Source organism: Hippocampus bargibanti, linkage group LG16, assembly GCF_051943395.1.
Source record: "Hippocampus bargibanti isolate YZ-2025 linkage group LG16, ASM5194339v1, whole genome shotgun sequence".
Lineage (NCBI taxonomy): Eukaryota > Metazoa > Chordata > Actinopteri > Syngnathiformes > Syngnathidae > Hippocampus > Hippocampus bargibanti.
Genome location: NC_142749.1, coordinates 13,077,640 through 13,101,622, shown reverse-complemented (window position 1 = coordinate 13,101,622; position 23,983 = coordinate 13,077,640). Strand labels below are relative to the sequence as shown.

The following is a 23,983-nucleotide window of genomic DNA, read 5'->3' as shown; positions in this document are numbered from 1 at the left end:
ATCATTTGAATTTTAAATACATCCATTTATTGCCTTTTTGATTCAACCACACACTTTTGCCATCCGATGCGCCTCATACTTTTAAACAATGTAAAAAAAAACAAGAAAAAAGTCCATTACATATGACTGTCCCGGTAGAAAAATGTTAAAAATATGTAACAAAAAAAACACACACACTATACAAACGGGTATTGCGTACTGAGCAAAGTTGGATCACTTGGAAATGACCATCAAACCTGCCAGGGTTTGATCCCATCGCAATGGGAAGGAATTTTTGGCACCGTCATTGGTCCTCAACAGGCCGCACTGTTGCAAGGCAGGTCGTGTGACACACTATAATAACGCTCAGTGGGGGGGATTCCGTTAAAGCAAGGGTCCCTAAGTACCTTAATTCCACCTCACAGGAAAAGATAAGAACGGCACACGTGATCGACAGTCACGTTCGAGCGCATACGTTCAAGCATTTCCATATTTGTGCTTTGGTAACGACCGCGATGTAACAAAAGTCTCCATTGGTCAACTTATCCTCCCACCGACAACCCGCACGGTCCAGTGTGGCTTCTCATGAGATGCTTTTAGGGGGGGGGGGTCAGCGTTGGGGGATGGGGGAATTACCTGACAGTGGAAGTAGTGGCCACGCATAAGTGGCCGGGTTTGGTCGGAAGAGGTGGTTTGACGCCGCGTAACGGCGCCTTCGGTGGGGTCGGACCGGCGCTATCGACGCTGAAGGTTTTCATCAGCTGAGCCACTCGGCTGCGCCCGGCGTTGGTTGGCGTGACCGCCGATGAGATCACCTTGACCGAGGACGCCCTGCTGGGCGCTTCCGTCGCGACACCTGAAAAACAGGATAAGATTTATTTCGCTTAAGTCGCTTCTGCTATAGTAACGAGCAATGTAGTCCTATTGTTGTGTCATTTAGAGCAAGAAAAAGCAGAGAAGGTTCCAAATGAAGCTTTTGGGTGTGAACGCACAGAGCAGAGAGAATACAAAAAAATAATATAAAATAAATATCATAATAATAAGAATGCATTTCATTTATAAGCATATAGTACACATTTTTGTGAGGGCCTTCTATGTGTTTAAATTTATATAACATCAATGCTTAATTTCCGTTAGCCCGAACAATGTTAGCTCATTCACTGCCATACAATGTGTAAAAAAAATGTGTCCACTCAAGTGCCAGGGTTTTTGTCATTTTCACTCAAATTACAGAACCCTCAGACTTTCTTCTTTCACCAGAAAAAAAGAGTTAATTCCTAAATTATATGGGTCTGGAGTTATCTGAGCTTGAAATGGGGGCAGATGTACAAAATACAATACATACACATTGATTTATATTTATTATTTAACCACAGTTGAAGCTGTAAAAAAGCGCTTAGGTGCCGATAAAGCGTTGGCCAGACCTCTGGAAATGTTTTTTTTTCCATTCCACAAGGGGGAAGCATTTCCCTTTTGTCCATATTAGTGCTTTGTTACAGCTTCAGCTGTTGTTAAAGAGCTATATAAATCACTAATGTATTGTATTTTGGATCGCTGCCGTGATTTCAAGCTCAGATAACCCCAGCACCATATAATTTAGGAATTAACTATTTTTTTCAGATGAAAGAAGAGAGTCTAAAGTTTCTAACAATGTCTTGAATGTTTATACAATCCTAAAACTCAATATTGTGTGGGTCCTGGAATTCAAGTGACAATGACAAAAACCCTGGCACTGGCGTGGACACTTTTTGCACACCGTCTGGCAGTGAATGAGTTAAGGATCGCATATTGCGGACATAATTTGTTATTTTTATTTTTCTGGAGGTACGCTAGTATCATTTTCCCACACTTTCCGCCGCCTGGATGGCCGTAGGGATTCGGATGGTGTCAGAAAAGGTGACAATAAGAAAACGTATTTTCGGAAAAGCAGTCAAAAACGTTTTATTGTTATGAAAGCTAGAATTCTTTCAGCGACTTTTTATATTCTTTCCTCTTTCCGAAAACTGCGCGTCCGCATCTTTTTTTTTTTTTTATTCTTTCCGCTTGCCTTGATCCCACTGTGGCCAAACGGAGGTCATTCCTCCGTGGAAGTGAAGCGGTTGGGGTGAGGCGGGAGGGGATACAGCTGGCGGTAGTTTGCGGATGTGCGTTGGTTGAGGTAGTGCGTTTGAAAGACGATGTAATGGAGGGAACGGGCTCCAGAGAGAGTGAGAAAAAAGGAGGCAACGGAGAGCGAGACAGACGCTGCTCAGACACCAGAAGGCTTGAGGAGCCACATATTTTTAGCGTCATCCCCCAGGGGTTGTGGGGGACGCAGATATGTGAGAGCGCTCGCACAAAATGGAGCGTCTCCGTCGGTAGGGGGAGATTTGAAGAGACACATTCTCACGCCACACCACGACGCCAAGCCAACCCCCCCCTATTCCCGAATCGCTCAGGCGTGCCACCAATCTCCACGCACGCACATGGCGAAACCACGCAGGCGCTCTAATGGCTTTTTTTTTTTTTTTTTTTGGCGGGGGGGAAATGAACACATCCACACCCAAAAGTAGGTTACGTTATTATTTATCATTTACGCTTTACCTTCGTTTGCTTTTGTGCGCCTTCCCTCGCCTTAGTTTGACCTTTGACCTCGCCCCCCCCCACCCTAACGCCCTGTCCAAGTTCCTGTGTTAATGTCCTCTCGCCCGCCGCCGCATGGGCCTGCCCCTGATTGTCTCCGTTGTGTTGTGCAGTCACCACGGAAACCTTGGGCAGGCTCCAGCAATTGAGGCTGACACACATTGAGGCACGCACAAGGCGGACGCGCAACGCGGATATGCACACAAATACACACACACACACACACACACGGAGTGGCGGTCAGAGTGTGTTTTCTGTGCTTGGAGCCTTGGTGCGGGTCTGAGTGGAATACTTAATAAACACCCAGACAAACGTAGCAAGACGGTTTTTTTGTTTTTAGCGTCAAGTAAGGTACAAAATAATAATAAAAAAACAACAAGGCAGTTGTCACGCGAAAAAAAAAAAAAAACAGGGAAACAAAACACATCCAACTCTAAATAAACAACTATCCAATACAGTGATACCTCTGCTTAGGAACGCTTTAGCTAACAAAGTTTTCGCCTTACGAACTTGCAAGAATATAATCCTTGCATACAAACTAGTTTTCAGGAAACACACGGAGCGCCACGGTGGTTGGAAGACTAGTTTTCTTCACACCCTTCCTTTTGGTGCAGACACAGTTTGTTATCGAGTGGAGTACTTTTGCTATTATGGGACCGAAAAAGACCCCACCACAGGCTACTAGTGTTAAACCGAAGAGGACACAAAACAAAATTACAGTCGAGCAGAAGAAGGAGATCATCGAAAAACACAAACGAGGTGTGCGTTTGTGTGACTTAGCGTTCCGGTACCAGGACGCTAAGTCGACCATTGCTACGTGTGGCTAAGGGTGTTTCTGTGTTGTCTAAGCAACGGTCTCAGGCAATAGAAGAGGTTGAAAAACTTGTGTTGATTTGGATTAACAAAAAACAGCTTGCAGGGGACAGTGTGTGAGGGTATTATCGCTGAGAAAGCACGGCAACTTCACTCGGATATCATCAAGAGGCAACTACATCAACGACCATCACAAAGGTAAATAAGATGACTTTATTATACAGTAGAGTTTATTTCTTTAAATTATAATACAATATCACATTTATTATACATAAAATAAGGTATATTTTGTGTAGTTTCAATGATAATTTGTAGAAAACTATGTTTTATGGGGACCTGGGAACGGATTATTCTCATTTTAATGATTTCTTATGGGAAATAAATGTTTGGAAGACAAACTTTTTGTCTTACACACACTCTGGGAACCAATTAAGTTCATAAACTCAATTTCGATCTCTCTTTCTCCCCCCCCCCTTTTTTTAGCATCCAGTAAGGTGACACAATAATTTAAAAACAACGGTATGTCATTATGTCACGAAAAAAAGAGGAAAAAAAACATGTCCATGTCTAAATAAACAGCCATCCAAAGTATTGATTAACAAATCGCTCAATTTTCACCACCCCCTTTTTTAGTGTCAAGTAAGGCGACAAAATAATTCAAAAACAACTGTTAAGATGGCTGTCTTTCCTGCAGCTTTTGTTCTTCTTCCTTTCATAACTTTGCTGCTATGTAATGTAAATTACTCCACTGTGAGACGAATAAAGGTACACCCAATTCAATAAAAGTATGACATTATCTCACAAAAAAAATGACGAAAAAAAACCCTATGTCCACATCTAAATAAACAACTATCCAATATATTGATTAACAAAAATGGCGGCGGGTGGGCTTTCGCGCCACTGACCGGGTCTAGCGCTGAAATTAAAGACCAATCTATCTCTTTCAAGACCCCCGTCGTCCAAAGAGCGAGGAAGGGAGGAAGGAGGTGGATGAGGGGGGGAGGTGGTGTGGGGAGGCAGAAGTGGGGCAGAGGGCAGAATTCCCGAGCTGTGGACAGAAGGGCAGGGTGTGTGTGTGCGTGTGTGTGTGTGTGTGTGTGTGCATGACACTGGGGCCCCTGTCACTTATCAGCACGGGGCTGAGCGTCGCCCGGGGCTAGAGTCGGGAAGCGGGGCAGGAATGTGCGTCCTTCCTTCTGAAGGTGAGGAGAGAAAAGAGGAAAGCCGACCCGGCTGATAGAGAAAGAAGGGGAGGGGGAAGTTTTTTTTTTGGGGGGGGGGGGGGGGGTGATAAACACCAACCCGCACACACGCCCTTAAATGCGCACGCATACATCAAGGCTACACAAACAGTAGCCGCTACAGATGCCCCACATCTGTAAAGTGGATTATTGGAAGCTAACGCTAACGCGCAGCAGATTGACAAATTGTTAATACAGCATGGGGCCGCTAAATGTAAGCTCGCTCGCGGGGAAAATGGTGATACAAGTGTAAAAAGAAAACGAATAGCAGCGACTGTAAAAGATAAAAGATACCAGTGACTTCAATTCAAGATGTCAAAGTAAACATCGAATAAAAAAGAAGTCACACTTAATAATTCGTAAGAAACCTTAGACTCTGTTCTTTCATCAGAAAATAAGAGTTAATTTGCTATTTAGCTCCCTGGCCGGATATCTAGCTAGCTATGTATTAGCTATAGAGCTATCTATTAGCTGTCTATCTGTTAGCTATCTATTAGCTAGCTAGCTTTCTATCCGAGTTACTTCCGGGTTGAGTGAAGGCGTTGCTAGCTATCTGTTAGCAATCTATTAGCTAGCTAGCTTTCTATCTATTTGAGTTATTTCAGGGTTGAGTGAACGCTGGCACGTGTGGCTACCGCTGCTCACCCACATAAAAACTTATGCTGTGACTGTAAAGTGACCTTGAGAGTTTTGAAAGGTGCTTAGAAATGAAATGTATGAAATATATTATTATTATAATTTATCCCTAACTTATATGAGCTTGAAATGAGGGTGGCTGTCCAAAATACAAGGCAATACACACATATTAGTTTATATAGCGCTTTCACAATAGCTGAAGCAGGAACAAAGGAAAAAATGCTGCCCCATTGTGTAAGGAAGGGAACAAAAATTGGCAGAGGTCTAACCAGTGCTTTATCGTCACCCAAACATGAAAAAACAAAACCCAAACAAATTCGGAAATGGCGCTCGACATGATATTTGTGAATGGCAGTGAATGAGTTAAAAGGACCCCCAACACGACCATTCAGTGTCTGGTCATTATTTGTTCCACACTGTCAGGTTCGGTTCATCTTGTTTACTCCTGGTTTTGTTTGCTACTTTGGACATTTGTGTTCTGATGACTTTGCTGTTTGAGATTTTGTTCCTGCTGACTTTTATTCAATACAATTTGTCAAATACACCCTGCTTCTCCATCCTGCCGGGGTTTTTGGGGTCCACCACCACTTTGCAAATGCTGAATCTCCTCCATATATTACATATATAGGTAGAATGGACAACAAATTAATGAATAACTCGTTTTCAAATTTAAAGTCAAAAATAATGATTGTTATTGTGGTTAAATGGGACAATTTTAAATTTCGGTTCGGACTTTAGCAAGCATCATAGAAATTCACAAGATTGATTTGTGGGCCGAATAAAATGAAGTGGCAGGCCAGATTTGGCCCCCGGGCCTTGACTTTGACACCAGTGATGTAAATCGATTCTTAAATGGTACAATATATGAGGCAAGCTAAGAGGATGACTTATCCGTTATTTACTTGTGTCACAGAGTTTATTCCGTCCCCGGGGACACTGCAAATAAGCGTTCTTCCTTTTGTCCCAAGCATCTTTTGACACTCGTGGCTCACGCTTCCTGCCGCGGGAAAACAGGAATGGTTTCCACGACCCGCATGCAAACACAAACAACCGAGGCATTGAGCATTGCCGGCCACCTCTTCCTGCCATTGTCAAGCACACTTGCACTTACTCGTATTCCCAATCCGAAGCGGGGACATGTTTCGGGATCGGCGTGGGGACGCGTGTCAACTAGTTCTAATTTTCAGCTGTTCTTCTCCACTTTAGTTTTTATGTGAGAGCCTCCATATGCAGGTCCACTCCAAACACTTTTTTAACTCATTCACTGCCATTCACAAATTTATTTGGGGATTGAAAATATGACGCGGAGTGCCTTTTCCGAATTTGTTCAGTGTTAGTTTTTCTTGCATAGGTGCCGATAAAGTGCTGGTCAGACCTCTGGCAATGTTTTTCCCTTACATAAGGGGGCAGCATTTCCCTTTTTTTCCATGTTCGCGCTTTGTTCCAACTTCAGCTGGAACACAGCGCTACAGAAACCAATATGTATGTATTGCATTGTATTTTGCATAGCAGCCCTCATTTCAAACTCGCATAACTCCAGACCCATATCATTTAGCAATTAACTCTTTTTTTCCGGATAAAGTTAGAGAGTCGAAGATTTCTAACGCTGACTTGAATATTTATGTCATCGTAAAACTGAATATTCTGTGGGTTTTGGAATTTGAGTGACAATGACAAAAAAACTTTTTTTTTGCCCGTCTGGCAGTGAATTTGTTAATAGTCATCTTTTCTTATGCCTTTTCTTACGGAGTTGTTCTTATTTCCATCAATTTCCGCCCACTCTTTTTCCATTACATTGCTTTGTTTTTTCCCAGTAAAAACTATCACTTTCACATGAATTGTTTTTGTGGTTTTTTTTTTCCTGTCACAGCTTACTTTGGGACACATTTTATACCATGACACGGTGAATAACAGCCTGTCTGTCTTCGCTATTCCACTACGTGTGATTCCGGGATGGGGAAAAAACAAAAAAGTGACATGAATGTGATGCAAGATGAGCATTCCAGCGGAGGACTTTTTCCTTGACAGTATCTTTATTTTCCCACTTGGTGGTGCTAATTTCAAAACTGACATCTACCCCAATGGAATATCAAGGTTTTTTTACGCTATTTATTGCTATTTATTTATTGCACCGACAATACACTGTCTGTAAGATAAGAATCTGTTTTAAATTATTATTATTATTATTATTATTACTAGTATTATTATTTTTATTATATGACCGTAAAGTGTCCTTGAGAATGTTTAAAGGTGCTTAGAAATCAAATGTATTATTATTATTATTATTATTATTACTGACTGTAAAGTGTCCTTGAGAGTTTTGAAAGGCGCTTAGAAATAAAATGTATTCTTATTATCATTATAATTATTAATTATTATTACTGTATTATTATTATTAGTAGTAGTAGTATTATATCACTGTAAAGTGTCCTTGACAGTTTTGAAAGGCGCTTAGAAATAACGTGTATTATTAATTATTATTTATTCTTATTCTTATTCTTATTCTTCTTCTTATTATTATTATTATATGACTGTAAAGTGTACTTGAGAGTTTTGAAAGGCGCTTAGAAATAAAATGTATTCTTATTCTTATTCTTATTCTTATTATTAGTAGTATATCACTGTAAAGTGTCCTTGACAGTTTTGAAAGGCGCTTAGAAAAAAAGTATATTATTATTATTATTATTATTATTATTATTATTATTATTATTACTACATGACTGTAAAGTGTCCTTGAGAGTTTTGAACGGCCTTAGAAATAAAAATCATTATTAATTATCATTATCATTATTATTATTATTAATATTATTATTATTATTATTATTATTATTGTGAGAATGGGGGGAAAAATGTGAGCACTGATGTTGTGTCTTCTTATAGCCACTAGGGGGCGCACACATACACACATACGAGCACGTGATAGAGGTTACATGAATTAAAATGCCTCAAAAGTACTCAATTCGCTTTCCATTTTAGAGTGATGACTTTTCCTAGCATTCGTATGCAAATTGCACCAGATATATAATTTGTAGTGGTAAATCGAAATGTAAAAAAAAAAAAAAAAAAAAAAAAAAAGCGTGAGGGGAAATATCACAAATCACAAGTACTATTGGCTTTTTCCAGCCTCTGGGCAGGTCTGGTTTGACTTTGTCACTCCATAAAGATTCTGGGAGGCTGAGGTACTATTTGGCCGGAACATAAGATGGAAAAAAAGGAAATAAATCCTTCTGCAGCTGCATTACGACGAACCTTTGCGCAACACTTCCAATTGAAGCCATGTTGTGGAGACGCAGTGACGTCAGTTTTCTGTGTTTTTAGTCTTTCGCGACAATGACAAATGATGCCCAATTACAAATGGAATAAAATTCCACTGTGGCAGACATGGTGGAAAATGTTATCCTGGATAGTCCCAGTTTAGGATTTTGTTTGGTTTTTAAACTCCATATTAATGCCTCAAATTTTATCCGCTTGTGGTTAGAGAACAATGTAACATTTTGTCAGGGCAAAAAAATATATTTGGCGATTTAACTCATTCACTGCCAGACATGCAAAAATATGTCCACTCCAGTGCCAGGGTTTTTGTCATTGTCACTGAAATTGCAGGATCCACAGAATATTGAGTTTTAGGACTACATAAACATACAATGCAGCGTAAGAAACCTTAAACTTTCTTCTTTCATCCGAAAAAAGAGTTAATTCCTAAGTTATATGGATCTGGAGTTATATGAGCTTGAAATGAGGGCGACTGTCCAAAATACAATGCAATACATACATATTGGTTAATATAGCGCTTTGACAACAGCTGAAGATGGAACAAAGTGTTAACATGGAAAAAAAGCTGCCCCCCTTGTGGAAGGGAAGAAACATTGTCAGTGGTCCTACCAGCGCTTTATCGGCACCCAAACAAATAAAAACAAAACCCGAACAAATTCAGAAATGGTGCTCTATTTCATATTTTCCATTCCTCAATCATTTCCTGAATGGCAGTGAACGAGTTAAATGCAAGCATAAATGGCAACCAGTGGCCTTGCTAAAAATTACTTATCTCAGTAAAGAAAGGGAATAATAAGAATGTAAAATTACGTGATGAAATATGACAAAGAAAATACCTGATTAGCACAAGGATGTAGATAGATCGATTGATCATTTAAACATTGGATAGTTGAACACAGAAAATACAGTAATACTCAGATGCACGTATTCTTTATCCTCTGCCATAAATTATTTACCATGATAAACAGTAGTTGCTAATCTTTGTCTGCATAATTGAATTATACTGCCCCCTGGTGGCAAAGTGTCGCAAGCACAAGCCCTTGAATCATTTATATGCAATTGGATTCATTTATTTTGGGATATTTGTACAATGTCTAGTATTTTTTATCTTTTCAGCGGGGACAGATTTTAATTTTAATTTTAGACACAAGTGGTCTCCGGCCAATCCGATATTATTATTAATTATCTGAAGCGTCATTTCTGGGGCCTCTGTTGACCTTTGTGTTTTTTTCCCATGAAGCAATGCTCACTCACCTTTGCCTTGCCGTGTCTCCTCAATCTTCTCAAAGTCCCGCGACGGCAAGTGCACGTTGGGAGCCGCCGTCGTCCGAGAGGGCGCCACGGCGGCCTGCCTCAGATTTGCGACCTCGGGTCTCACGTTGACGGATCCCGGCGCCGCGCTGGCGGTGGCGGGCCTCACAATGACAGCGTTGCTTCTCCTGGGAAGTCTGGGCTTCTCTTCCTGATAATACCAAAAAAAAATGTTGGAAGGAAGACAGGTAAATTATGTACAGTTGAATCATTGCTTCTCTCTGCAGTCGCGAGAGGACACCGTAAGGACACAAACAGCCTGATGACCACTAATTAAGGCTTTAATTACGTGCGGGAAGGAAATGATGAGGAGCCTTGGAAATCAAGCTGGCGCGCTAATCTTTCACGCTGATCTTGCGCCAGTTTAATCAACAATTTTAGCTTCCTCGCTTCTTAATCAGATGGACAAACCTAAAGAAGGCTCTGCAGCTGCAGCAGTCGATTTTTTTTCTTTTTCGGGAGGAAATAATTATTCTGCGGTGGAACCGTCCATATTTGAAGGAAATAAAGGTTGGAAATGGGCGGCGGTTTGTGAGTAAGGCTTCACAGGTCAATCACATGTAAAAAAATTACAATTTTCATTTTGCGTGACAGAAAATCTCATGAATCTTGGCCGAGTAAGCATTTAAAGCAGGGGGGTTAAATTAAAAGCTTATCACAATTTCTGCTTGACCTGAGTGACACACCGAGATGCCAAAAGATGGTACCTGATACTTTTATAACACGGGCAGTTAGGACGGCGGGGGGAAAAAATAAACATTGGCACCGCTCTACCCACTCTCGAGGACTTGCAAAATGCAAGAATCAAGACAAGTGTGCGGAACTTCCAACTTGTCAGCGTAAGTCCTTTCACGGTCCCACAACATGAAAATGAATCTCACACTGGAATCTCGCAATGAAATGGAAGCACTATTATAGATCCGTGCAGTGCTTATGGTATAGATCGCTGCAGTGCTTATGGTTGCACCACACTCCATTGACCGAATATTTGTTAGAAGACAAAGTTTAGCTAAAATGTGGACCATTGAGACATGAACGGGATATACTAGTGAATATTTTACATTTTTATATTTTTGGTGTACAGAAAGTGCTAAAGAATGAATGACTATGTATCTTTGTGCTGCCATATTATTCGTTATTTATTTATTTTTTAACTTTGTTACTTCCGGGTTGAGTGAACGCCGGCGTGTGGCTGCCGCTGCTCACCCGCAGAAAAAATATCCTGTGACTGTAAAGTGTCCTTGAGAGTTTTGAAAGGCGCTTACAAATGAAATGTATTATTATTATTAAAAGCTGACTGGACCCTCTGCATCCTGACCACCACCTTCTCCACTTACTTTCCAGCTACTACTTTCTTACTACTCTACATACTTGGCCAATAAATATGATTCTGACTTAGACCAAAGCAGAAAAAAATGAATATTTGACTTTTTTTCACCAAGTTTTAGCGCCACAGAGTGAACTGGTGTGTCTTCACTGCATCCATTTTAGTTCCTTCTTATGGGAAAAAAAACATGTTAGCTAAACTATTCTTAAGTCTCCACACTAAATACATCAACATGGTTTACGGAACAAATGAAGGAGATGATAGATTGTGTTTATTATTTTGCTTTGTGTTGACTATTATGCGAAGTGGTTTGTTACAGCTGCAACTGTTGTGAAAGCTGCCCCCCGTTATGGCGCCCCCTGTGTGGCTGCCTCTACAGCAGCTCCTAATCCTTTTTAAATCCTCTTTCCGTTCTACTATTTTATTTCTATTATGCATTGAATATTTTGTTTTTATCTTTTCACACCCCTTATCCCTTTCAACTTTGCTGCCGTAGGTAGCAAATGTCCCCATTGTGGGACTATTAAAGGCTATCTGATTCTGATTCCGACTCGCCCTAAAAAAAACCTCTGAGGATATTCCTTCCATCCCATCCATCTCTGGGCGACGCGTCCCACTATTTCCCCGATCAAGTTCATCAACCATCTGTTCTTGGGCGGCCCAAATTTCCCGTCTCGCCCCTTCTCTTTCAGTCTCTGTGTATGTGTGTCACCTGCAGCATTAAAAAGTGAGGCAGTGAAAAGTCATACTCCCCAGGCATGGGGGGGCGTGCAGCAGAGTTCAGCTGTTCCAAATGTAGAAAGCTATGCAACTCTTACAGTGGAACCCGCCCGGCACGTGTCGGCAGAAAGGTGATAGGCAAAAAAAAAAAAAAAAATACGGCGGGTGGAAGGACCACAAGCTGAACTGCAACTTCCTGTTATTAACAATGAAGTGAATATAAGAAGACCTCATTCAATTATATATTTTTTAATCAGATTATAAATTATCCTAAACTACTACAATACATCTTAAACGCTTTAAACTATGCGTATTAATCACTCCCAAGTACCTTATGTGCGGTTCCAGAAGCGGATGCCGGTGAATGCTCACTCACTGACACCTGTAGGTGCAACAAAGACATTACATTAGTTTTTGCGAATGACGTCATTTAAGAGACGGACACACAAAGCCGTCAGGGTAATATGGCAACTCACCGCCAGGGGGTGTAAAGTGCTCGCTTCCTCGTATTTGGCCTAGTGGGAAGACACGAAATAAATTCATTTCATGATTTGTGTGTGTTCACAAATAAACCGTGAGAATGGGTGGAAATGTTAAATCTAATTCTGAAAACTATGAGTGTCATGTTCCAAAATAAAACATAAAAACGCAAAGAATTAATAAAAGAATCATATGTTCTTATAACATGACCAAAACCATCCACTTTTGCTAGCTGTGTAGCTAAGGTGATAGCTAATTATTGCCACTCGGAGTGGCCCCTAAACAAAAATTCTTTTACAAGTTGAAAAAGGCAGCCAGTCGACTTATCCTCACAAGTTTTTCAGGAATAGTTTGCCCTGAAAATGCACTTTGCATCATTCCCCGGCTGGCATTTATCCTCTCCTGCAGTCAATTGTGTGTAATTACGAATCGCATTGTCTCGAGCAGCTTTGATCAACAGAAAGCGGCGACATCACTCTGTCTTTAAGTTCAAAACTGACTGGTTTAAATAAATAAATAAATCAATAAATGGCTATAATTCAGTCAGTGTAAGTCTACACACACCATGGGAGATTCTGAAGGCCTTTGGCAAATTACATTTACATGGTAAAACAAATAAGCTGAAATCTGATTGGACAAAAATAATAAAATGAATTAAAAAAACAAGTCCACAAATACAAAAATCTGCCTTGCCAGGACAGATGTGAAAGGAAGATAATCGGCGGTTGGAAATTCATAAAGGCAACTTACTTAACTTGTAAAGGCTTAAAATCCTCGAAGTCGCTGATTGCATACATATAAATACTGTATTTTCCAGTGTATAAGGCCCACCCAAAGACCTTGATTTTATTCAAAAGATGCCTCTGCGCCTTATACGCAGGTGCACCTTATATGTTTAGTAATATTGAGCCACAACAGATCTCGCAACACCTGTCAGCAGCTACCGACTCCATTTTGTCCTGTAGAAGTAGTGCGTAACCCCAGCCTCTACTGTTGCGCCTTATAATGTGGTGTGGTTTATATTTGGAAACTTTTTATCGATTTATATATTTGGAAAACATTTTTTCATTCATTGAAGGTGCGCCTGATACTCCGATCTGCCTTATATATGGTATATACTTCAACTCGTCCAGAATTCTTCAACCCGGATCATCACCAGAACCTCATCCTTTCACCACATCACCCCCGTCCTCCAAGAGCTCCACTGGCTCCCGGTCAAATATAGAAGCAACTTTAAAATTCTTCTTTATATATTCAAAGCTATCCATAATCTTGCCCCCCACATACCTACCTGACGTTCTTTAAATTCCTATTCCCTCCACCTCTTTGTGCCCCCCACCTGCCCGTCCGTCTCAGCACGATGGGGGACAGAGCTTTCAGCTACTCTGCCCCCAAACTCTGGAACTCACTTCCTCTCAACATTCGTAACATCGATTCTCGTCCCACCTTTAAATCCCATCTCAAAACCCACTTATTTAAAATTGCATTTTCTGTGTAGCTCTTTCTCTTGTTTCTATGTATAATTGTATTTCATTTATTGTATTCTATTTTGTGATTGTATTTTATTTATTATAGTACCTAAGCTTGTCTGTGACTGTAAAGTGTCCTTCAGAGCTTTGAAAGGTGCTTAAAATACAATGTATTATTATTATTATTATTATTATTATAAACGTTTGAAAATACATCATTTATTGGGGGTGTGCATTATACTGTGGTGCGCCTTATACATCGGAAAATAAGGTAATATGCAATGTAGCTGCTAAAAGCCCACCGCACAGTACGACACGGCCGTGTGCTTATTTTTAACTGAAAATAGTGCCTTTTAAGTCTATAGGAGGTTCTACTACTGGTAGTCACGGCAAAATGGGCGCTCCCCAAGAGCCGATCTATACTTTGCACATGATGTCACACAGATAAAAATGGCACGAGGGAGGTTTTGCACAAGACGGAAATCTGGACCCAAATGAAATCAGATGTGAATTTTCCATGTCGATATTATGTTTCAGAACATATGTGTGTTTATTTCCAGTTTGAGCCAAGAGTTGTTCGTTTCCAAGGCACGAGCGCCAGAAAAACATGCATTCCTTTGACCTTTTGCTTCTCTCTGGCCCACGGTTACTTCATTCTTTACATACCTTGAAATTCAAGGGTATTTCAGGTTGCGTCGGAGAAGGAAGGTTTTCTCTCTCGGCTGTGACATCAGAGTTTACTCTGCTTTTTAAAATGGTTTGATTGCTGCAACAGAAGCATTTGACATATTAAAAATTTGGCTTGAACATTGCCACAAATATAATGTTTAAATACACAGACACTGTAAATGGGTATATTACACAGCGTTGTTGGTTGGACAGGGAGTCCACTTTTCTGTCAATCCTGAGCTGATGAATTTGGAACTCAACTCATCCAATTCCCCGATGACAATGACGGCAACGTCTCCATCGCGTCCCAGCAGCCAGCTCACATTTTTGCCGTTGGCTGTGAAGGGGAAAAAAACACAACATTTGAGTCAACAGGAGGCTGCACGCTTACATTTATCCCAAATATTATTTCTATGACAGAAGTCCAAAAAATGGACAGCGTAAAAAAATGGCACCGCCCCAACCGTATGTACTATGTCTGTATAATCACGGATTTTCACATTTGGGTCTGAAATGGCTTCCTGGCAATCGGTTCATCACGCGTGCAAATTTACACACATTCAATTTTTATAAAGGTTTGGAATGAGAACTGTTGCCGTGACACAGACAATATGAATTATATGACGAATTAATAATAATAATCCATTTCATTTATAAGCGCCTTTCAAAACTCTCAAGGTCACTTTTTAGTGACAGAGTAAGTTTTGAGCAGTTTTTTTGTTCTTTTGACTTAAAGACGGCGCCGCGAGAGTGGCTGCCTTTCCAGCAGCTCATGTATTTTGTTTTTCTACTTTCATTCCTTTCATCACTTTGCTGCTGTGAAATGTAAATTTCTCCACTGTGAGACTAATAAAGGCATATCCAATAATAATAATAATAATAATAATAATAATAATAATAATAATAATAATAATATCCAACCCAGAAGTAACTCAAATAGATAGCTAATAGAGAGACGTCTAGCTAGGTAGCTGTATAACTCATAAATATATCATGAATTAATTTAAAGCAGATTCTTTACTTACAGACAGTGTAGGTGTTCAAATACCTGACATGTTTCGGCGACTACTTCCGCCTTCGTATATCATGAATTATAGCTGACGGTGTGCCGCAAGATGTACAATTTTATGTTCTAATATGGAATTAATGACTTTTTTAGCTCGTTTCATTTTCAGAAGAGACAGAGGGGTTATGTCTAATTGAGGTCAATTAAAATAAATCCTCTGTGAAAAAAAAAGTTTATTCTATTTCAATATATATTCAAATGACTAATTCACTGCCAGAAATGTGCAAAAATTTATCCACTCCAGTGCCAGGGTTTTTGTCATTATCACTTGAATTTGACGATCCACAGAATATTGAGTTATAGGACTACGTAAACATTCAATGCAGCCTAAAAAAATTGTATACTCTCTTCTTTCATCAGAAAAAAAAAGTTAATTCCTAAATTATATGGGTCTGGAGTTATATGAGCTTGAAATGAGGGTGGCTGTAAAAAAATACAATGCAATACATATTGATTTATGTAGCGCTGTAACAATTGCTGAAGCTGGAACAAAATGCTAACATGGCAAAAAGGGAAATGCTGCCCTCTCGTGGAAAATAAAATAAAAAAAACACAGCGCTTTATCGGCACCCAAACATAAGAAAAAAAATAAAACCCGAACAAATTCGAGAATAGCGTTCTACGTCATATTTTCAATTGCCGAAAATTTTCGAGAATGGCTGTGAATGAGTTAATACTGTGGTCTTGAATTGTAATCAATTAATTATATAATTTGATCAATGAAGCCGGATCATGTGTATGACATCATTTCAAACGTGTGTCGGCATCTTTAAATAATGACAATCATCATAATGGAATAAAAACATCATATACCCCACCTCTTTCCCCACTCATTTGATCCAACTTTCAACAAGTGGTAAAGAGCTGCACTTCCTTTTGGCTATCGAGTAATTTCGAAGGTTGGCACCGACGTAAGCGCCGTCGTGAGCGTGAACGGCAAAGCAGCTGAAGCAGGTACGACAGCGTTAAGTGTCGGTTGTCTGAAAATGAGTCGGTCGCAATGAACTCGTTTTGCCTGCCGGCCCTGCAGAAAGCATTCCGGCTGGCCATGAAAACTACAAAAACACAGTGGTCGGAAACAAAGCTTGACAAACAAGACGCATACTCGTGTGACAGCTGCAAACAGACGCCTTTGTCAGGTGCAGGGAAGAAGCTACATGGGAAATTCGAGCCTTCCTGTTAATGTCAACTGCCAAGTTGTCGACAGTTGAGATCTGAAGCTATCTTGTCGAAATGCTTTACGGCGCGTGAATACGCAGCGGCTCCTCTGTCTCCCAGCAAATTGGCGTTTTCGTGTTTATTATGTTTGTTAAAGTCATTCTAAGTGCCTTGCACGCTGGGTCCGAGAGGACAGTAATTTCATCTGTGCTGTATGTCATACATATTAGCATATTTGACACTAAAGCCGACTTTAACTTTGACAAACAATCTCTTTGAGCCAAAAATATAGGCACCAACTTACAGTTTTGGGGGTCACACTCGACATTCTACCTGTGAAACTCATTAAACAGGTGCTTCCAATTTTAGGACCTTCCATTATAAACATTCTCAACATTCTGAACTCATTCGCGAATTTATTCGGGAATTAAAAATATGACATAGGGGGCCATTCCCGAATTATTTCAGTTTTTTTTTCATGCTTGGGTGCTGATAAAGCGTTGGCCATGACCTCTAACAATGTTTTTCTTTTCCACAAGGGGGCAGCATTTCCCCCTTTTTTCATGTTTGCGCTTTGTTCCAGCTTCAGCTGTTGTTAAAGCGCTATATAAACCAATATGTACGCATTGCATTGTATTTTGGACAGCTGCCCTCATTTCAAGCTTATATAACTCCAGACCCATATAATTTAGTTATTAACTTGTTTTTTTTCTGATAAAATAAGAGGTTTAAGAGGCAGGTATAAGAGGCAGCATTGAATGTTTATCTTCATTTCCTTTCGGCTTTTCCCTTCAAGGGGTGGCCACAGCGAATGAGTGTCCTCCATCTTCAGAGGTTTGATTCGCATGTTTGTTTTGGCTAAGCATTGAATGTTTATGTAGTCCTAAAACTCAATATTTTGTGTGTCCTGGAATTTGAGTGATAATGACAGAAACCTTGGACACATTTTTGCACATCTGGCAGTGAATGAGTTAACCGAACTTTGGCAGCCATGATGAGACAGTGATACTTTCATGTGGTTAATTAAATGAATGCTGCAAGAGAAATGGAAAGTAAAAACAAAAACAACAAAAATGGCGGATCAGCTAGCAAGACAAAGTAGAATAGCATGAGCATAGTGACATAATTAATGTACATTAAACATTCACCGGATATATTTACTGTTTTCTCTTCACTGCCTGCCGCATACGTGGAAAAGCAATGACTTGAATCGAAAAGCGCTAAGAGCAAAGTTGTGGTTGCTTGGAGAAGTTTAGCATCACTAGCTAGCTTTGACTTTCTATTTCAAGGGATCCACTGATAAAATGTGAGTTCAAATATTAAAATATAGACACTTTTAAAATGATATAGTGATGTCCCAGCTACGGGTAATTTGGTAGATTAATATAATATAATATAGTACTTCAACTTTCACAAGGTTTGTAGATAGTTGGTTAGCTTAGTGCCAAAAATGACAAAAGCAATTTTCCACGAAACGATGGGCACATGGGCCAAGGAAGAAGCCAAACATTTTCGCACAGATTTTTGCTGAGCAAGGCAGTTTTTGTCAGATATAGTCTGTAACCCCCCACCCACCCGCATGAATCCATGAACCAGATATTAGCCAGCTAAGCTAAAAGACGGACAAACACATACCAATACAGTGATACCTTGGCTTACGAACTTAATTGGTTCGCAGACAGAGTGTGTAAAGTGAAAAGTGTGTATCCTAAAAATTAACTTCCCATAGGAAACCATTAAAATGAGAATAATCCGTCCCCAAAAAAATATTTTTCTACTTTCTAATTTTCTAAGCCTTAAAACTACACAAAATATAACTTATTTCATGAATAATAAATGTGCTATGGCATTATAATTAAAGAAATAAACTGTACTGTATAATAAAGTGGTTTTATTGACCTTTGTGATGGTCGTTGACGGCTTGATGGAATGGAGTGGCCTGTTTCATCAGCATTAAACACTTGATGAGGAACGTAACCTTTTTCTTTCATCATCTTGAGGAATGATGCCTTGTAGGTGCTTTCTCCGCGATAATTTTACCTAGTTCCTCATCAATTGTGTTCTATTTAGCTGGGTTGATAGCTTTTTACATCAAGTGTACAGATGGCCTGTGCGGGTTATTTGTGGAGCCTGATTGATGGGAATTTTAACGTTGCAGTCTACACTCTGCCTTTGAACTATCAAAGTTGAAACGAGTCCAAATTTTCTATCCATTGTCACTCTCTCTCTCTGTCGTCTGCCTGTCTCTTTAATGTAAACCACCTCCCCTCACTGCTGCGTTCTTGACCAATCACGTGGCTTTAACCGACGACTGGGAATAGAGGGAGGGAATAGAGGACCAAACGAAGTTGGCTGCTATTTTCATTTCGGAGAACAGCTCGTTCGTGAACGACACATCACTCATTGTGGCAGCTCCGTGTGTATCCCGAAATAGTTCGTATGCCAAGGTAAAATTTTCATAAATTTAACGTTCGTAAACCGAAAAGTTCGTAAGCCAAAGGGTTCATGAACCGAAGTATCACTGTACTGCGATCCTCTCATTTTTTTGCACAGAAGGCCACTTTTGCCCTTCCTCCCCCAATCCCCCAATGTCCTTGAGGATCATGTGGCTAACGCACAAAAGGCAGACATGGCCCGCTTGCACAGTCCTACTCGAGTTCACAAATCCCATGACCAAAACGCAGCATAAGACTATACTATATCAACTTCCCTATGTGCATATCAATGAAGGTGACCCCCCCCTCAACCCGACGAAGCAGAATTCACTCTTTTGTGTTTCCAACACATACTTTTTCCTGTCCACTTCCTGTTTCTCCCCCTTGCTAATTGTTTCGCGGTTTGCCTCAACTTCCTGTTTTACCCCCGAGAGGGACAAGCCGTCCACCATTTTGATAATTGAGTAAAGTAGCATTTTATGATATGGGCCTGGAGTTTTCATTCGGTTTGTCGAGAGAAGCGTTATTCATTCGAGACAAGCAGACAGCTCAGCCTTCTTCCTCACTGCGCCCAGACTGATAAATAGGAAGTGCTTTGTGATTAGCCGCAAAGCGACGTCTCGCTTTTTGTGTCACAGTTCATGCACCCGTTTGACATTTGAAATGCATCACATGTCCTAAACTCGTCTCTACTTTTTTGTTGGAGAGGGTTAAAGGGGGGTGGGGGGGTCATGATCAAGTGTCACTCGGCGTCACATATTTTCCCTCCAGTTGAAAAAAAATGCAGAGGGGTGAGATTCTGAAGTGCGTCGAACCAGTTTGAGAGCACGTCATGAGTTGTAGCCTGCTGCCGTCACCATATTGCGTTTGTCCACAAAACAGGAGAAAACAGCCAGGGGTGACTTCATCTAAGATGCATGAGGGGATTTTTGTGTTTTTTTTCTTCTCGTGTCGATATTTTTCCACCACGTATGATTTCTCAATGCGTACTACTTTACTGATACGGGGGAAGAAGAAAAAAAGCTTGTCGTATTGTATTGAGTGGTTAAAGTCGTTTGTTGTGAACAATCCACGGTGACTCACTATAAAAACATCTTCATGTTTTTGTAACATAGCCTTTTAAGCAATGCGTGTTTTGGACACAGCAGCCCAGATGAACGTTTTGAACAACCGCATGACCTGATGAGAACTTAGAGGGGTATCAAAAAGTTAGCATTTTATAAAATAAAGTGATACCTCAGCTTACGAACTTAATAGGTTACCAGAAAGTGTGTGTAATGCAAAAAGTGTGTCTTCCAAACATTTATTTCCCATAGGAAACCATTAAAATGAGAATAATCCGTTCCCAGGTCCACATAAAACATAATTTTCTACTAAATAAGCCTTAAAACTACACAAAATATACATTATTTGATGTATAATAAATATGCTATTGTATTGTAATTAAAGAAATAAACTGTACTGGATAATAAAGTCGTTTGATTTACCTTTGTGATGGTTCGTAATGTCTTGATGGAATGGAGTGGGAGGAGGTCTAAGGAAGGGAGTTACTGTTTGGAACGAGAGTCACATTCCATTAGCCTATCTTTCATAGGCATATGCTTCCTGTGTAATGAAGTTCGCCAGCCACCGTGGTGCTATTCGGCCGAGTGGTTTAGTGTTCTTCCGCCAAAAACTAGTCCACCGGCCACTGTGGCGCTCCGTGTATTTCCCAAAAACTACTTCATATGCCAAGATTATATTCTCGCGAATTTAATGTTCGTAAGGCGAAAAGTTTGTTAGCTAAAGCGTCGATAAGCTGAGGTATCACTGTAATACCACAACAAAAAATACAGTGAAACTATGCCATTTTATTTAGCCAACCACGGTTGTTTGCCAATCTTGCAGAATTATTATTATTATTATTATTATTATGACTGGCTGGTGATTTTTTTTCTCATGTACAGTTGACCTTGCATCGCTAAGCAACCAACAAAACCCATTTCTTATCATTCTTTTTTTTGTAGAACAGAAAAAAAAGACCAAGGGAAGGGTCAAATAAGTGTCAGATTTGGCAACCTTGGCGAATGAATGAAATATTATGAGCGGATTAAAGTATCTTTAGGATGGGAGTAACCAATGTAGTCGTCACGGACACCAGGTAGCCCCCATCCCCCCCCTCGCCAGATACACACACATGAGCAGCCTGTTCTAAAAATAGCTCAGTGGGCAATTATTATTTACAAGGAATGTTGTATAAGTGATCGTTTAAAAATGTCCAAACTGGTAGATATTTATTAAAATAAACATTTTGGTTATTGATTTTTATCAATGACTGTCAAGAATTGGTCATTTTAAGAACTTTAACATAGACGATGGAACTGGAAACTAAACTTGTGTAAACAGTCTTAAAAAAAAGAATACATGAGTCAAGTTTCGAGCAAGGCTGCATTTAAAACTCCTCACGCGCGTTTAATACAGTGCGGCTGGAGTTTGTCATGCTCAAGTAAAGTTTATCTGCGAAGAAACCTTAAACTAGCCAAATTGATTCTGGGATAAACAACTCAGCCAGCGTTGTCACGCAGCTGTTGAGATGACGGCGAACATGAACTTAATGCAGTCATACGCGTCATGGCGAATGGGCGTCCATTGTGTCCTTTGTTTATTCAAAATAGCTTTTTAGATTTGTAACATGTTTAAATTTTTTGTTAGAATCTTAAAACGGTCAACATAGTTTGCTTCAACTTATTTCACTCAAGGGCAGAGCGTTCCCAGGCTCAGTGGGATGGTTTGAAAGTTCAACGAAAACAAATAGCTTATGGAGTTTTTTGTTTTTTTTTATATTCATTTTCCAAAATGTCAACAGAAGTAATACACTCAAAATAAAAGTACAGGGAGTTTTGAGCATTTTGCTTCAAAATCAAAAGAACCTGGATGGAAATTGACCACCAACAGGCAGCCGGATTAAAAGCAAATAAATAAATAAATAAAGGCTGATGCAAGCATACGTAAAAATGCAGACTATCTGTGCTAGCAATCGGCTAAGCCGATAAGCGGCGCATCCCTAATTATTTACAAAAAAAATAGCGTACCACCGGATTGCAAATAAAGTTGAGTTTTCCTAACCTTTTTTGGGCTTTGTCCTCTCGCCTTCTCGCTCCAATTTCTCTTCACGTTCTTTCCAGCGCCGTACCTGCTCTTGACGCATCTTTAGAAACAGCGTCTTTTTCTGGTCTTCGTTGAGAGCCTCCAGCACATCAGGGTCGATGTACATGTCCTTCAAGATCTGCTGCAGCATTGTGGCGACAGTTTTGGCAACTTGGACGGCAGGTCAGCGTGGAGGTTCCACCTGGTTGAGGAGGTGCAGGGAGGTAGTTTCTCCTTCCAGAGGTGGATTGTGGTGTTTTTAAAGTTTCATGCTCTTAAAACATTTTAATGTGCCAAAATCCTGAAGGATGCTCCTCGGGATGACCTTCACACAAGAAGAGCGATCGGCCTCTCTGTCACTCATTTGAAGAAGACAGCATAAACACGCTCTCGTTTGTGGATAGTTACTCGCACATGCCGCAACGTCAATTTATTGTCATCGTCGGAGCATCTGTATAAGAAAGAAAAACAAATGACAAGCCTCCTTGACATCTCATTCCAGTCAGTTACGAGAATCTAAATACAAACTGACAGACTCAGCCCAAAATGGGAGGAGACTCTTCAGGAATGGAACTGCTTCTGTCATCATCTTGAACGAAAAAAAATCTTTCTTTCCCTTCCCCAAACCGGGCTTCAATCACAACTCAAACCAGACACTTTTTATCAAGTTTTGGCTTTGGGTGTGGAGGAGTGGTGAAAAAGAGCATGGCAGTTACTTTTAGTAAGTACATTGAATGGAATCAGTTCACCCCCTTAAATCACTGCATGGAGAAAAACAATGGTTCACACACACACACTTTGAGGGAAAGGAATCTTGTCTCAAGACAGAGAATCGGTGCAGCCCAGATGGTGTCGAATAAACCAGTTTGGTGTGCACACGTGGAAACCCAAGAAAGGGGAACGAGAAAGCAGAAAGGAACAAAACACAAAGAGGAGCTAAAATTGAGTTTGTTGAGGTACTCACAGTAGGATGTAAACAGCTGCTCCGCAACAAGAGTACGCTAAGTAAACGGAGAGTCGAGAGAGCCTCCTTGTCCTTGTGTATGACTCGGTTGATGACATCACAGCATTCCGTGATGTCCCTCCCTTCCTTGTAACCGCCTCTCTTTCAACTGTCTTTCTCTCAAACAGTCTCTCGCATCGTAACGATCTGTCTCACGTTCTCATCAACCCTTGACGTCACGTCAAGAAACACTCGGAGGGGAATTTTGAAAAATACTAAAATTTAATACAAATGATATTATTTTTAAATCGTGATTAAATCATTATTCATACAAAGATTTAAAAGATGAAAACGTCGATTTTCGACATCTTCGCCCTCCCCGTCCCGTTTCAGTGTCTGACGTCATCGCTGCGGTTAACTATGCGGTCTCCAAAGTCCGGAAACGGTAAATTTGTTTCCTCTCTTTGTAGCGTTAATGTTCTATCGTATGCGTTACGGTTATAAAAGTAATAACATGTTGCACGACGACCTAAACGCGATGTGCATAATATTAATCCATGCCGGTGTAAACTTGTTTTGACTTGACTTCCGCATTGGCGTGGGCGAACGGATTGACGGTGGCCCAAAATAGACAAAAAGTGCAACAACCGCCCTAGTCACTCGGTGCAGCCTGGACGCACAAAACACTAACGTTTAAAATATACACCTAATCAAA

General features: G+C 40.3%; 1 protein-coding gene across 1 annotated transcript; it reads right to left on the bottom strand.

Moving 5' to 3' along the window:
* On the bottom strand, positions 1 to 23,445 carry LOC148886526 (uncharacterized). The gene is made up of 8 exons (XM_089017384.1): positions 23,290 to 23,445; positions 22,305 to 22,776; positions 14,733 to 14,877; positions 14,538 to 14,637; positions 12,399 to 12,437; positions 12,254 to 12,304; positions 9,819 to 10,026; positions 1 to 835 (listed from the first exon to the last, which is right to left on the bottom strand). The coding sequence occupies exons 2-8, from the start codon at positions 22,474 to 22,476 to the stop codon at positions 612 to 614; spliced, it is 939 nt and encodes a 312-aa protein (XP_088873510.1). The 5' UTR covers positions 22,477 to 22,776; positions 23,290 to 23,445; the 3' UTR covers positions 1 to 611.
* Between the last annotated feature and the right edge of the window lie 538 nt (positions 23,446 to 23,983).